General features: G+C 40.3%; 1 protein-coding gene across 4 annotated transcripts in view; it reads left to right on the forward strand.

Annotated features, from left to right (window-relative positions):
• LOC139470447 (kin of IRRE-like protein 2) overlaps positions 1-16547 on the forward strand; it is a 323048-nt gene that overhangs the window by 289497 nt on the left and 17004 nt on the right. For 2 of the 4 annotated variants that reach the window (XM_071252857.1, XM_071252863.1), the window contains 3 exons: positions 15203-15493; positions 15902-15925; positions 16499-16516. In XM_071252857.1, the coding sequence (XP_071108958.1) occupies positions 15203-15493; positions 15902-15925; positions 16499-16516 (333 nt within the window). The remainder of the gene's footprint in view (positions 1-15202; positions 15494-15901; positions 15926-16498; positions 16517-16547) is intronic. The other 2 variants (XM_071252870.1, XM_071252879.1) reach the window with 2 other exon arrangements.

The raw sequence follows: 16547 nt of genomic DNA on the forward strand, positions 1-16547 counted from the left end.
CTATACTTGGAGTGAAACGATCTGTCCCTCCATTTAGAGGCTTGAAAGGAATCCCCTCCAGAATTCACATGATGAGATCTAGGATTCTGTTGTTGATGCTGAAGCTCTGCAGGCCGTTTCTGGATCTTTGATGCCAGTGAGAATGTGGATTCTTGAAACTTCTGACTAGTTGATGATGCAATGGCTTCCTTCACTGACTTCAGTCTGCCGTTGAATATCTGTGGAGCTGTAATAGGCTGTGATAGCATGGATCTTCTTAATGGCTCTGGGATCATATGATGAACTTGCTGTAGTAGATGATTTCTTTGCATGAGCAGGAACTGTGCTGACATCCAAACTTGTGCTGATTGAAGATCTTCCTGCATCTTCAGCATATGGTCCAGTGAGCTGTGAATAAACCCAGTCTGCTGTAGTGTCATCTCCGTGGGGATGTCTAAGGGAAGACCTTCGCTCTGATTGTTTGAGGGAATGACGTGGCGAATTCCAGCTGCAATCCAGTTAATATATGAACTGATATTAATCATCTGTTTATTGATGTTAACGTGCATCCTGGTATTAGGTTTCTTAACCAAATCATAGAAATCTTCATCAATACTAGGCTGTTGTGTGAAGGGGGCATCGTGTGTCCTGTAAGCACTTTTATTGATAGCCAGCATACCAAGTCTGATATTATGCGCCGATGAAGCGTTCAATGATGCTTCGATTTTCTTGATGATGTCATCAATATGTGACGGACAGGTCAGTGTATGAAATTCTTCAGTCTTGCTGACAGGTTCTTCATACTCAGCATGTTCTAACAAGGGTTTGGCAGCCGTTTTGTCTTTGTTATCTGGTTTTAAGGCTGGCATCAGATTATTAAGTTCTGCAATGATATCTTTAATGGAATAATTATTTGGTTTGTAACTATCCCCTGTAGTAGAGTCCCCAGTGCATGAAGAACCAGTGTTAGCGATAGAACCGCACCCCCTGCTCGTGGCATAGAGTGGAAATCGGTTGCTTCTTCCAAACCTAGATTATCCACCTTACCAGTTGCTTCCAGATGTACGCGATTCGTTACATTAAAACCTGAAAGGTACATCGATTCCTTAACTATATTGGGAGAGTGGAATGAGTGACGAGATCTCTTCTCCTCAGAAGGCGAGACGTGTCCCCACGCGACACTCGCTTGTTACCCACGTGATTATCTTTAGCAGTCACAACGGACTTAATCACTTTCTTACATGAAGCAGATGAATATTTTGCTGACACTCTAGTGTTCTTCTTATAATCAGGGTCATTGAGCCATGCCTTAGAAAGTTTTTCAAACTTCTCCTTAGACAAAGGTTCACAATAGCTGCACCTTGCTTTTTGCGTGCAACTGCTTTTCTTGCATGATAGGCATCTAGGGTGAGGGTCACCAGGGATTTGAGGGGCGTCTGTTTTTGGGAAGAAGTCCTCATCCCACAACACGTTCTCTAACTAATTACTTACAAGAGCCTTCAGCCCTCTTATACCCCTGTTCTCTGCTTGTAGAGCCACTCACTGCTTATCTTTAGTGAAGCTTGAGATGATCTAGTGTGGCTTGTAAGTGTGGAATAGCAATTACGCGTACAGATGTATGCAACAAAAGATTTTCCTTGTTGTCATCTGGACACACATGAAAGAAGTGAGGTCATTCCCGCTTTGCGCATGCGCAGTAGTGACTCTGATGAGGGATAGGGTTTCCCTCACAACTATTAGATATGTTGGCAGTAAAGAGGACGTTTTGAAACTTGGCAAAACTTATCATCAAGGTTGAAATTAAAGTGTCAAATGTTCTTAAAGTGAAACACAACACTAGGCTCTGAGAAAATGGCATGCCAAATGAGGTATGGCGTGCCTCAAGACTTGATCAATGTACCGAGCTGCTGTGACACCATTGCCTCTCCCTGGACCGATGTTCTGGAAGACCACAGGGCCGACCCTCTGTGCAAGACCAACTCAACCCCACACCATGATGCTTGGACCACCCCACGTGTCTCTCTCAACAACAAAAGCATCCAAATGATGCTCCCAATGGCGTCGCCAGACTCTCTCTCTGCCATTTGCAGTTGAGATACAGTAAAGGCTCTCGCCTGAGAAGAGGACTCTTCTCCACTGCTGGTGGCGCCAATGCTGGTGCTGCGTTGCCCACTGAAGACGGTCCCGGTGATGACATGGTGTGAGATTGGGTCCTTGGTGTGGCCTGTGACAGTGGAGGTGTCTCTCGTCAATCGTCGGCGCACGGTGTCCGCACTAATGTGTCACTGGTGTGTCCCCATGGTCTGTCAAACAGTTTCCGCAGCAGTAACAAAGCGATCTTGAAGATGCTGTCACACAATCTGACGATCCTGACGTCGGGTGGTGACATATGGTCTTCCACTACGTTGTCGGTCATTTAGCCTGTATATCGTCCTTACGTGGATTTGAAATGCATTGGCTACTTGCTGGGCGGTTTGTCCAGCTTATAATCATTCAAAAGCTTGGTGTCGCTGATTTCTTGTCAATTTTGGCATGTGATAGCAATTCAATAATGAATGTTATCCGATCTGGGTGGATTTTTATAGGGCAAGAAATGAGGGAACGCATGTACATTTCAATTCACACGGAACTCAAGTGCATCGGGTTACCATGGCTGTTGCCGTGATTTGTTTGGACGATCGGTTTTATTGTCATCTGCTTTGTTTTTTTATCATCAAATTTCATATTTCTGGACAAAAACTTTTTGGGACAAAATTTACCCAGATATTTAAATGACAACTTTTCATGCAATGTTACTAGGGGTGATGTTTCTTTTGCAGTTCAGTATATGATAACCAGAGTGTAGGAGATTACACAAGGTACATGATAACCAAAAAGTCAGAAAGTCCACAAGATAGATGATAACTGAAGTGTCAGAAAGTCCACAAGATATATGGTAACTGAAGTGTCAGAAAGTCTACAAGATAGATGATAACTGAAGTGTCAGAAAGTCCACAAGATATTTGGTAACTGAAGTGTCAGAAAGTCCACAAGATAGATGATAACTGAAGTGTCAGAAAGTCCACGAGATAGATGATAACTGAAGTGTCAGAAAGTCCACAAGATATTTGGTAACTGACGTGTCAGAAAGTCCACAAGATATTTGGTAACTGAAGTGTCAGAAAGTCCACAAGATATTTGGTAACTGAAGTGTCAGAAAGTCCACAAGATAGATGGTAACTGAAGTGTCAGAAAGTCCACAAGATATTTGGTAACTGAAGTGTCAGAAAGTCCACAAGATATATGGTAACTGAAGTGTCAGAAAGTCCACAAGATAGATGATAACTGAAGTGTCAGAAAGTCCACAAGATCTATGGTAACTGAAGTGTCAGAAAGTCCACAAGATAGATGATAACTGAAGTGTCAGAAAGTCCACAAGATATATGGTAACTGAAGTGTCACAAACTCTACAAGGTAGATAATAACTGAAGTGTCAGAAAGTCCACAAGATATATGGTAACTGAAGTGTCAGAAAGTCTACAAGATATATGATAACTGAAGTGTCAGAAAGTCCACAAGATATATGGTAACTGAAGTGTCAGAAAGTCTACAAGATAGATGATAACCAGGGTGACAGGGAGTCCATCAGATATTTGGTAACTGAAGTGTCAGAAAGTCCACAAGATAGATGATAACTGAAGTGTCAGAAAGTCCACAAGATATTTGGTAACTGAAGTGTCAAAGTCCACAAGATATTTGGTAACTGAAGTGTCAGAAAGTCCACAAAATATTTGGTAACTAAAGTGTCAGAAAGTCCACAAGATAGATGATAACCAGGGTGTCAGAAAGTCCACAAGATATTTGGTAACTGAAGTGTCAGAAAGTCCACAAGATATTTGGTAACAGAAGTGTCAGAAAGGCCACAAGATAGATGATAACTGAAGTGTCAGAAAGTCCACAAGATATTTGGTAACTAAAGTGTCAGAAAGTCCACAGGGTAGATGATAACCTGGATGTCAGAAAGTCCACAAGATATTTGGTAACTGAAGTTTCAGAAAGTCAAGAAGATAATTGGTAACTGAAGTGTCAGAAAGTCCACAAGATAGATGATAACTGAAGTGTCAGAAAGTCCACAAGATATTTGGTAACTGAAGTGTCAGAAAGTCCACAAGATATTTGGTAACTGAAGTGTCAGAAAGTCCACAAGGTATTTGGTAACTGAAGTGTCAGAAAGTCCACAAGATATTTGGTAACTGAAGTGTCAGAAAGTCCACAAGATATATGGTAACTGAAGTGTCACAAACTCTACAAGGTAGATAATAACTGAAGTGTCAGAAAGTCCACAAGATATATGGTAACTGAAGTGTCAGAAACTCTACAAGATATATGATAACTGAAGTGTCAGAAAGTCCACAAGATATATGGTAACTGAAGTGTCAGAAAGTCTACAAGATAGATGATAACCAGGGTGACAGGGAGTCCATCAGATATTTGGTAACTGAAGTGTCAGAAAGTCCACAAGATAGATGATAACTGAAGTGTCAGAAAGTCCACAAGATATTTGGTAACTGAAGTGTCAGAAAGTCCACAAGATAGATGATAACTGAAGTGTCAGAAAGTCCACAAGATATTTGGTAACTGAAGTGTCAAAGTCCACAAGATATTTGGTAACTGAAGTGTCAGAAAGTCCACAAAATATTTGGTAACTAAAGTGTCAGAAAGTCCACAAGATAGATGATAACCAGGGTGTCAGAAAGTCCACAAGATATTTGGTAACTGAAGTGTCAGAAAGTCCACAAGATATTTGGTAACTGAAGTGTCAGAAAGTCCACAAGATATTTAGTAATTGAAGTGTCAGAAAGGCCACAAGATAGATAATAACTGAAGTGTCAGAAAGTCCACAAGATATTTGGTAACTAAAGTGTCAGAAAGTCCACAGGGTAGATGATAACCTGGATGTCAGAAAGTCCACAAGATATTTGGTAACTGAAGTTTCAGAAAGTCAAGAAGATAATTGGTAACTGAAGTGTCAGAAAGGCCACAAGATAGATGATAACTGAAGTGTCAGAAAGTCCACAAGATATTTGGTAACTGAAGTGTCAGAAAGTCCACAAGATATTTGGTAACTGAAGTGTCAGAAAGTCCACAAGGTATTTGGTAACTGAAGTGTCAGAAAGTCCACAAGATATTTGGTAACTGAAGTGTCAGAAAGTCCACAAGATATTTGGTAACTGAAGTGTCAGAAAGTCCACAAGATATTTGGTAACTGAAGTGTCAGAAAGTCCACAAGATATTTGGTAACTGAAGTGTCAGAAAGTCCACAAGATATTTGGTAACTGAAGTGTCAGAGAAAGTCCACAAGATAGATGATAACCAGGGTGTCAGAAAATCCACAAGATATTTGGTAACTGAAGTGTCAGAAAGTCCACAAGATATTTGGTAACTGAAGTGTCAGAAAGTCCACAAGATATTTGGTAACGGAAGTGTCAGAGAAAGTCCACAAGATAGATGATAACTGAAGTGTCAGAAAGTCCACAAGGTATTTGGTAACTGAAGTGTCAGAAAGTCCACAAGATATTTGGTAACTGAAGTGTCAGAAAGTCCACAAGATATTTGGTAACTGAAGTGTCAGAAAGTCCACAAGATATATGGTAACTGAAGTGTCAGAAAGTCCACAAGGTATTTGGTAACTGAAGTGTCAGAAAGTACACAAGGTAGATGATAACTGAAGTGTCAGAAAGTCCACAAGGTAGATGATAACTGAAGTGTCAGAAAGTCCACAAGGTAGATGATAACCAGGGTGACACGGAATGATACACAAAAGAAGATATTTCTATGGATATACAACTTCCATATTATAGTGAATGCGACAGTTATCCATCAAGTGATATACAGCAGTGTGAAGTGGGAAGGTTATATACAGGTGAATAACTGAAGTTTATAGCAAGTTGAATGATGATTTACACAACAGATAAGATTTCAGTATAAAGCCTGATTGATGTCCATAGAGAATAAATAGGATCAACAAGGCATGACAATATATATACATCTTATACAATGGACAACTGAAGAACATCAAACCTCAACACAGAAGAAAGACCCAAGGGCTTACCATGAGGTTATCACTAAACAATACTTTTCTCATTCCCATTGTTCATGTTATTGACGTACTCATGTTATTAAGGTAGGGCTGATTGAGTCCTGTTTTATTAAGGTATGACTGATTGTGTTTATGTTATTAAGGTATGATTCATTGTGTTCATGTTATTAAGGTATTCATGTTATTAAGACTCATTGTGTTCTGGTTTATTAAGGTATGACTGCTGAATGTGTTCATGGTAAAAGATATGACTGATTGTGTTCATGTTATGAAGGTATTCATGTTATTAAGATATGATGTCGAAACACGGAGAAACCACACCCTATAATTGCCAAGCTTCTGATATCAGACGACAAGGTTTGATTCCTGAAAACTAGACCCATGCTTAAGGAAAACGGGCTTGGAATTTCAAGCGACTTGATCACACGCCAACGTCAACATCTGAATGCTCTTAAAGTCACCGGCCATTTTGGTTACTAGAACGATAAGCTTGTGACAAAACCTTGGGAAAATTTGGATAGTACCTCCCATACTCAACAGGAAACACCCCAACACAGGTGAGGCAGGGTCACCCAAACGGCAACTGAAACATCATCGAGTAGGCAACTTCCATAGGACGATGGCCGAGGCCCGGATAATATACCATATGGAGGTAATAGATCCCACATCGGTGACACAATCGATTTTATGAGCGCTACTGTGAGTGAAGATGAGAAACTTACTTTCTTGTGTTGGAATTTAAATGGACTGAGCCCCAAAGTGGATCACAGCGACTTCATCTCTTACCTAAGCAAATTCCAGAAAGTGTGTCTTGTAGAAACATTTGTATACATGTCAGACATTAATTGGTTAGATGGTTATCATGTCTTCTACAGCCCCGCAATTAAATAATCTGAGTATGGTTGACTCTCAGGTGGTGTATGCATATGTATCCAACATTCAATTAGTAAGAATAACATCAGATATCGATAATTTTGTGTGCAGTAAAATAGCAAAACAATTGGTCTCTTTTGACAGAAATATAAATTTGATATGTACGTATATCCCACTGTCGGGTTCACCATACTATAACAATAGTAACTCTAAGTGTAACATTGAACTGCTTGATCAGTTCTTATTGAAAACCTTTCAGAGATTAGTGATTCTTACACAGATATCTGTGTTGATATGAATGCACGTACAGGTGAACAAAACAACCCACTTGCAAACTTTGGTGACGATTTCGATAAACACAACATTCCATTTAGTGAGGAGGAGGAGCTACCCATGGATAGTCGTAAATCCTATGCCAGTGTGATCAACATAAACTAGGCGGCAAAAGAAAGTATAGGTCGAGTTCCATGATCGATAAAAATATAACAAGAAGAGGTTTTGTTGTGAATTATAATATAATCTAGGGAGGGGTAACAAATGATTGATCAACCTCAGTTTGAATGAAATTGTGCAATCACAGGTAATGTAAGCTCAAGGTAAGCAATGGTGGGGTAAGAAATTTCATTTTCAAAAGTTGTCTGAAATGTCACCAAAAATTGTCAGACACACTACAAGTTCATTGTTGACACAGTTGCCTTCAATGGCGTGTATGACATCCAGATGCCTCAATGCATGCTGTGATACGCCGCCTCATCGTCTACGTCAGTCTTCTGATGACATGGACTTGAATCCGTTGCCACTCGTCTCTCAGGGCCTGCTGCAATTCTTGTCTGTTGACGGGAGGCTGATGGCATGCTCTAATCTGTCTGTCTGTCCCATGTAGGGCTGACATCTAGGGCTCCCAGGTACGGCTGACATGTAGGGCTCACAGGTAGAGCTCCCCTATGGGGCTCCCATGTAGGGCTGACAGGTAGAGCTCCCATGTACGGCTGACATTTAGGGCTCCCATGTAGGGCTCCCTTGTAGGGCTGACAGGTAGAGCTCCCATGTAGGGCTGACATTTAGGGCTCCCATGTAGGGCTCCCATGTAGGGCTGACAGGTAGAGCTCCCATGTAGGGCTCCCATGTAGGGCTGACAGGTAGAGCTCCCATGTAGGGCTCCCATGTGGGGCTTACATGTAGGGCTGACAGGTAGAGCTCCCATGTAGGGCTCCCATGTAGGGCTGACAGGTAGAGCTCCCATGTAGGGCTGACATGTATGGTTGAGATGTAGGGCTGACAGGTAGAGCTCCCATGTAGGGCTCCCATGTGGGGCTCCCATGTAGGGCTGACAGGTAGAGCTCCCATGTGGGGCTTACATGTAGGGCTGACAGGTAGAGATCCCATATAGGGCTGACATGTAGGGCTGACAGGTAGAGCTCCTATGTGGGGCTGACATGTACGGCTGACAGGTAGAGCTCCTATGTGGGGCTGACATGTAGGGCTGACAGGTAGAGCTCCCATATAGGGCTGACATGTAGGGCTCACAGGTAGAGCTCCTATGTGGGGCTGACATGTAGGGCTGACAGGTAGAGCTCCAATGTACGGCTCCCAAGTAGGGCTTACATGTAGGGCTGACAGGTAGAGATCCCATATAGGGCTGACATGTAGGGCTGACAGGTGGAGCTCCCATATAGGGCTGACATGTATGGCTGACAGGTAGAGCTCCTATGTGGGGCTGACATGTAGGGCTGACAGGTAGAGCTCCCATGTGGGGCTGACATGTACGGCTGACAGGTAGAGCTCCCATGTAGGGCTCCCATGTTGGGCTCCCAAAAAGGGCTGACATGTAGGGCTGACATGTAGGGCTCCCATGTGGGGCTGACATGTAGGGCTGACAGGTAGGGCTGACAGGTAGAGCTCCCATATAGGGCTGACATGTAGGGCTCACAGGTAGAGCTCCTATGTGGGGCTGACATGTAGGGCTGACAGGTAGAGCTCCCATGTGGGGCTGACATGTACGGCTGACAGGTAGAGCTCCCATGTAGGGCTCCCATGTTGGGCTCCCAAAAAGGGCTGACATGTAGGGCTGACATGTAGGGCTCCCATGTAGGGCTGACATGTAGGGCTCCCATGTAGGGCTGACATGTAGGGCTCCCATGTAGGGCTGACATGTAGGGCTCCTATGTGGGGCTGACATGTAGGGCTCACAGGTAGAGCTCCTATGTGGGGCTGACATGTACGGCTGACAGGTAGAGCTCCCATGTAGGGCTCCCATGTTGGGCTCCCAAAAAGGGCTGACATGTAGGGCTGACATGTAGGGCTCCCATGTAGGGCTGACATGTAGGGCTCCCATGTAGGGCTGACATGTAGGGCTCCCATGTAGGGCTGACATGTAGGGCTGACATGTAGGGCTCCCATGTAGGGCTGACATGTATGGCTGAGATGTAGGGCTGACAGGTAGGGCTCCCATGTGGGGCTCTCATATAGGGCTGACATGTACGGCTGACAGGTAGAGCTCCAATGTAGGGCTGACATGTAGGGCTGACAGGTAGGGCTCCCATATAGGGCTGACATGTAGGGCTGACAAGTAGAGCTCCCATGTAGGGCTCCCATGTAGGGCTGACAGGTAGAGCTGCCATATAGGGCTGACATGTAGGGCTAACAGGTTGAGCTCTCATGTAGGGCTGACATGTATGGCTGACAGGTAGAGCTCCTATATAGGACTGACATGTAGGGCTCCCATGTGGAGCTCTCATGTAGGGCTCCCATGTAGGGCTGACATGGAGAGCTCCCATGTAGGGCTGACTTGTTGGGCTCCCATGTAGGGCTCCCATGTTGGGCTGAGAGTGTAGCTAGATTGCACCATGAGCTTAGCTTCGGTATATATCAGCATCTGTAGAAGGGCAGTGAATGAGTGATAGGCAAACACATGCTACGGGTGAGAGACGTTTTATTTTGCCAATGGATGTTTCATATATTTATCTAGTATCTACACCCTGAAACATGTTAACCCCCTAGATGCCACAGGGACATATATGTCCCTCCTCTACAACCCACACTTAGAAGTCGAATAAAATTCAAAATACATCACCCACACAAATACATTTCACAGTTTTGAATTCCCTGTTCTGTGATATCATCCACTGTCATTTTAGGCCATGCAAAAGTACTGAAAATGACCTCTGAAAATTAGGTACATCGTAAATGTCACCATTTTTTACACATTACTAAATCACCACTCATGGCGTTATTTACAGCATGTTTTGAAATCTAAATTTTGGATATTTACTCGGAGAAATGAATTTCAAAAGTAGCATATTAGTGATCACGGGTATCTGACTTTTATCAAATCACCAATGATCATTCCAAAACGTCTCCGATAACCCTAGAATCGTTTCGAATGTTTTGGAAACTATGCAAACACGAACGCTGTAGTGAACTTTCCAACATATTGGATAGTGTTTACAAAATCACGTTTCAGGTACAGAGACTAGTGTAACATCACGTATATTTCAAACTTAACTGCGATACATATATCCTTGAATTCCTCATGACCAATGGTCTTTGTCACCAATACAAAGTGGCTAGATGAAATCAAGCAAAATAAGTTAGGTGTGAAAACGAACCCTGTGCTCGAGAAACTGCACTTGTTTGAAATGTAAACAAAGCAAAATTCAGATTTTACACAGTGTAGCATTTTCTCCTGTTTTGAGCTATCCATTCGTCTATTGTTCACGATATTAGCTAAACATTTTCAGAATATGCATGGGAAGAGAATCGTAAGAAGAATCAGGAAATTTAAAATAGATACATTGCAATGATTTGATATTTTCAACAGAAATTGTCAAAGTTACCATGACTGACGCAAAATCACGCACAACGACAATGGTATTCATCAGAATTTCTGACTATTTTGGTTTGTTTCAATGAAAATTTTACCAACAAACAACAGTACATTGATTGTCAGAATATTTCTGATTACTTACATGTCACATTTATGTATATACGATCCCTGAATCAACGAAAGTCCCCTCGAAAATCCTGCGTACTGATGACAGTGAACACGCCATTTTGTAAAGGTCAGTCACCGGGAGTGATGTCATACGTTAATATTGTTGAACATATTTGGTAATTTCTTTGAGGTGAAGGTCCTTGAATGAAAGTGCACATAATCATTGTACGATGCTGTTTACAGTTTCAGTTATGATGTAGATTTTGCATATCTTTTATCCATTTTTTCACACAATTAATATCACTTTGGATATTTATCAATGTTCAAAATGATATACGTAAATATAGGCGACAACATGTATGAACGAACCTTTGGTAATCTCCTGTTTGTTTGAACATTGTTTACATAAGAATTGATAAAAATAGTGTAAAAAACGATATATCTTTCCTTTGGACAAGTGTTACAAGATGAAGGGTTCATTCTTTTTTTCAATATAGTGATTACAGGATATTAAACTGTTTACTTTATTTCTCCAGGAATTGTAAAAAGTATAAAAACACAACACATGGTTCAGCCTTTACGATTATCCTGATAATTCTATACCAATAGAGCTTTCTTCGCATCTTTTATTGTGTAATTCTGAGACGAGATGAAGAGAAATAATAACATAATAATGAACAAATATATGTAAAATATTGAATATAATTTTGGTTGTTTTGAAATATTCTTTTGGGTATTTCATTGTGCAAATTGATGCCAAACAGGTGCGTGTCTTGTCCAACTAAGATACACCATAAACTATCTAATTGTTTGCATATTCAAGACATTATTTACTTGGTGAAAGCAGTCATTTTATGTTGTGTCGAAAATGCGTCATATTCCGTTTTACACATCAAGATTTTCCATACCATGAACGATAATTAGGGGAGATATATATTAATTAATATATTGATATTAATACCAGTGTCGTCTTTCTCTGATGTCATCAAAGACATAAAACCAGCAATGACGTCAAAAGGAATGGTGTTATTTTGCAGGTATTTCCTTACATTTGATGATTAGGCTAGTGCTCCATTAATAACGGTGCAACATTAGTCAGATTACGCAATCAAGAGAATGTTGGAATCTAAGGACTAAGTTATAGGTTAGATAGGGCCATCCATTTCTCTATTACCTCTTTTTTATGAAGTATGATTTCAACATTTCTAATGGTTTTTTTTAAATAACTAAACATAAAGTTTCAATATCGATATTTGTGTTGGAATTGTTTGTTTCTTCGTGAACACACCACCACGAAAATATATTGTCCTTACCCACAGCTAATTCTCACCAATTTACCTGAGTTACAATAAACTAGCGCTAAGAATAGCAGAGCTATGCCCCCTTTTCTTTGTACGTGTGGAACCTCTCTGTCACCTTTTGACATCATAGAGAAAAATCAGTTTTCATCATTTAGGGCATGCTATTTTTGGCATTGAATGTTTTCGTTATACATACACATATAACTCTATTTGATATGTAGTTTAATATGTTGTTCAGATATTAGACAGTCTTTTGTTCGCTCACAGTTTCCGTAAAGCTTCTAAATAAAAAAAATCGTCGCACAGTACTTTTATCGGTGTACGATAAAAAGTGGAGATATTTACTGTTCCATGCAGGATAAATTCTCGGACAACACTTAGAAGTGTCTTTTTTTAAAACCGATTTGATATTTGCATTTAGATTTACACCATCAAATAGGAAATTTAATATTCTCCACCTCTGCGTAATTTTATAGCCAGAGGTAGATCCAGTGACGCGTGAGCGCAATTCTCGCACAACCTTCACTTTTCCGATCTCAGGAAAATGTGCGCCAGAAAAAAAACTCGGCATCAAGAGGGTTAAAGGAATGATAAGTAATATTTACAATATACATAATGCAGTCATCGACATCACAGTATTACAAACCGTTTTACATTACAATCACATCTTATTCATACATTAGTTGTTATACTGTAAAATAATCTGCTAATTGATGTAAGAACCAAATAGAATAATTATTCATATATTATATTATATAAGTGTATAGCGATTACATAATCTCCGTAAAAATACATACGTATACATGACTTTACGGGTGTGACACACTTATGTGTTACACAAATATAGAAACTGACTATACAAGTTAGTATGCGCCTACCCTGTGGGTAATACAATGACTAATACAACTATACTATTTACATACACTTTACAATATTACTCCGGATCCTGTATTGCACAGACTGTATATCATACAGAACTGATCACAAACCCATTTAAAACATAGTCTATTCCGAAAAACAACACATATACAGTCTTCCTTATAAATTTACATACAAGAATAAAGAGACCGAAAAGTGATACATTAGTAATTACCAAAGCTTACAATTTATAAGTCTTGTTTACCACATTTACTTAAATAGATTGTAACTGAAAATATGATAATATTAAACACGCTTATTTAAGTTTAGTATTATAGGTTTAATATACTGCAACATTTAACTGCAATAACAACAATAAAAGTATACACACATATCATACAAACCTGATTTTAGAGGATTTTACTTGTCAACTTGTCTGTGAGGGGCTCTCATGTGGGGCTCCCATGTGTGCTTACAACATGAAGGACACATTAACTACATTTAATCTATCCTAACTAATGGTTAAACATAAAAGTTGAACACTTAAAAGCAGACACTGAAGGTGAATAAAATAAACATGTACAATGTTGTATCTGTCACACACGTACATATGTTCACTCAATGCTTACTCAGTATTACCTGATGAAGGGTTAAACAGTCGCCCTGAAACATTACACAGAATATAGAAGTTGTTATCCATAAAATGTTACATGTCTTCATAACCTTTCACCTACTAAATGTCTATGAAACACTTGTCTCAATACTGACTCTTTACTTGGACTAGTGTGAGTAACTGATGGCTGATGGAGTGTGTTGCTCATTATTGGATGATTATCTGCGTCAGAGATTTGTTGCATTTGTTGCACTGGTCTATTTCAGACACATCCTCTGTATCTCCAGGGCTGGCATTTTGCTAAACCCGCACTAACCCCTGCCTCCATGATTCTCCTGATCTCAAATTACCCGCCCTTGATTTCCATCAGCCAATTTGATTTTCTACGCTACTCAGTCTAACAGACCAATCATAATGCGAGTTACAAACCAGCCTCAATGTTGGGTTGTCATTATCACAACATGGCGGCCAGTCCCATTGATGATGGTGGAGTTTGCAAGAAATTCTAACACTGACAAACTGACTGACACCAACAAGGCCCTAAAAATCCTTTTAATAGAAAGGATGTCTTCATGTCTATAAAGCAAGTCCTCCCTTACCCAGTTCCTGCTTCATTGTCTCCAGGATAGATTGGTTGGTAGAATGTTAGTAAAATCAAGGGTGGATAACTTGAGATCTAGGGAGCCATGGGAATGGACCCAGGGGGTTGTGTAGGTTTATCAAATTGCAAGCCCTGGAGATATAGACAATGTTTCAGGTATGAAAAGAAATGATTATTTATTGTTTCAGAACTGTTTCTGTTGAGTTATGTTGCAATGTTCCTGTTACAGAAGGAGTTGTATTGCAATGTTCCCGTTACAGAATGAGTTATATTGCAATGTTCCTGATACAGAATGACTTATGTTGCAATGTTCCTGTTACAGAATGAGTTATGTTGCAATGGTCCTGTTACAGAAGGAGTTATGTTACAATGTTCCTGTTACAGAAGGAGTTGTATTGCAATGTTCCTGTTACAGAAAGAGTTATGTTACAATGTTCCTGTTACAGAAGGAGTGATATATTGCAATGGACCTGTTACAGGAGTTGTATTGCAATGTTCCTGTTACAGAAAGAGTTATGTTACAACGTTCCTGTTACAGAAGGAGTTATATTGCAATGTTCCTGTTACAGGGGTTGTATTGCAATGGTCCTGTTACAGGAGTTGTATTGCAATGTTCCTGTTACAGAAAGAGTTATGTTACAATGTTCCTGTTTCAGAATGAGTTGTATTGCAATGTTCCCGTTACAGAATGAGTTATATTGCAATGTTCCCATTACAGAATGAGTTGTATTGCAATGGTCCTGTTACAGGAGTTGTATTGCAATGGTCCTGTTACAGAAGGACTTATGTTGCAATTTTCCTGTTACAGAAGGAGTTATGTTACAATGTTCCTGTTACAGAAAGAGTTGTATTGCAATGTTCCTGTTACAGAAAGAGTTGTACTGCAATGTTCCTGTTACAGAAAAGAGTTGTATTGCAATGTTCCTGTTACAGAAAGAGTTGTATTGCAATGTTCCTGTTTCAGATATCTCCATCATGGGGAAGGAATACGTTGAAACGGGGGAGGACATCCGACTCGTCTGTAATGCTACAGGTGGACCTCACATTCCAGAGGAAATAGACTGGTTCAAAGATGGAGATAAAATTGACACTAAAAAGTACAGGAATATTTTAATTACAAAATATAGGTCATTACATGACCGCTCCATGGTCAGTGAGCTGATCATTGACCGAAGCACCCTCCGAGATTCTGGGACTTATATATGCAGGAGTTCTTCTGATGAGATTGATAGTAAACGAGTTACAGTGTTATTTGGTGAGTACTACATTGGCTGTGTGTGAATGTTGACAGCGTACCGGCCACAGGTGTGTATACCTTGTCAACTACTTGCAGAGTACTGTTGGACGTAAAAACCATATTGATTAAATGTGTTATTGAATTTGAAAATGGAGTATAGCCATGAATGAAGCAGACAAACTGATTGCTTGTTCACTGGAATAGTTGCCTCGTTTTTCCAAAAAGACATATATTGTTTTCAGTGATGATTTTATGATCAGGAGCAAGTCTAAATTTTAACACCAAATTTGGGCAGGGGGTTCATTTGATCATATTTTTAACTCACTTCAAAGATTTGATTTGTTATGGCCTTACATTGATTGTGCCTGAACAGTGATCAGTTGAAGCCTACAGCATCCTCTAATCCTGTACCACTGTTTGTTTCAGGAGATTCCCCAAGATGGGAGAGAGGTAGGATTCCTTCACCATTATCATGACACAAAGTTATCACTATCTGGAATGTACTGGCTTTGTTTCGGTGTTGTGTGTGTTGAGAGTGGCACCAGGGTGCATGTGTACTGACACAGTGTGGGTCTGCCTGCACTTGTTGTACCAGTGTTGTCATGTAGGAGTCAAGACCTGTTCCATAAAGTGATCTTAGAGCCAAGACGATAAGAGCCTGTACTTTAGTCCATGCAGCACTGAGATTACCATGTGGAATGAGGGCCCAGTATTAGGAGGTTCTGTCAGTGGCATGCAACATTGAACATAGTTTTCCATCTGAGACTGTTAAATCTATACAGCGATGTCATAGATTAGTATGGAGTGTTTGTATCACAGAAGTGTGTTATTGAGTTTCACATTGCTGCCATTACACAGACCAATCTTACTGCCCCTCACCGTACATACCAGTTTGTGCTAAGAGTTTTCTGCCCTTGTTTTGAGGATTCCATGGTTACAACAGTACTCACTGTTTCAATATTTTTGAAAATGTCTCCAAGGGATAATGATCTTTTGATAAAAAAATAATCATTTATTTTACAGAGCCACAAAATGAGGAGGGTAATGATAACACATTATTTCATTCTCCTCA

This window comes from Haliotis cracherodii, unplaced genomic scaffold (genome assembly GCF_022045235.1).
Source record: "Haliotis cracherodii isolate W230 unplaced genomic scaffold, xgHalCrac1.p SCAF_1, whole genome shotgun sequence".
Classification (NCBI taxonomy): Eukaryota; Metazoa; Mollusca; class Gastropoda; order Lepetellida; family Haliotidae; genus Haliotis; species Haliotis cracherodii.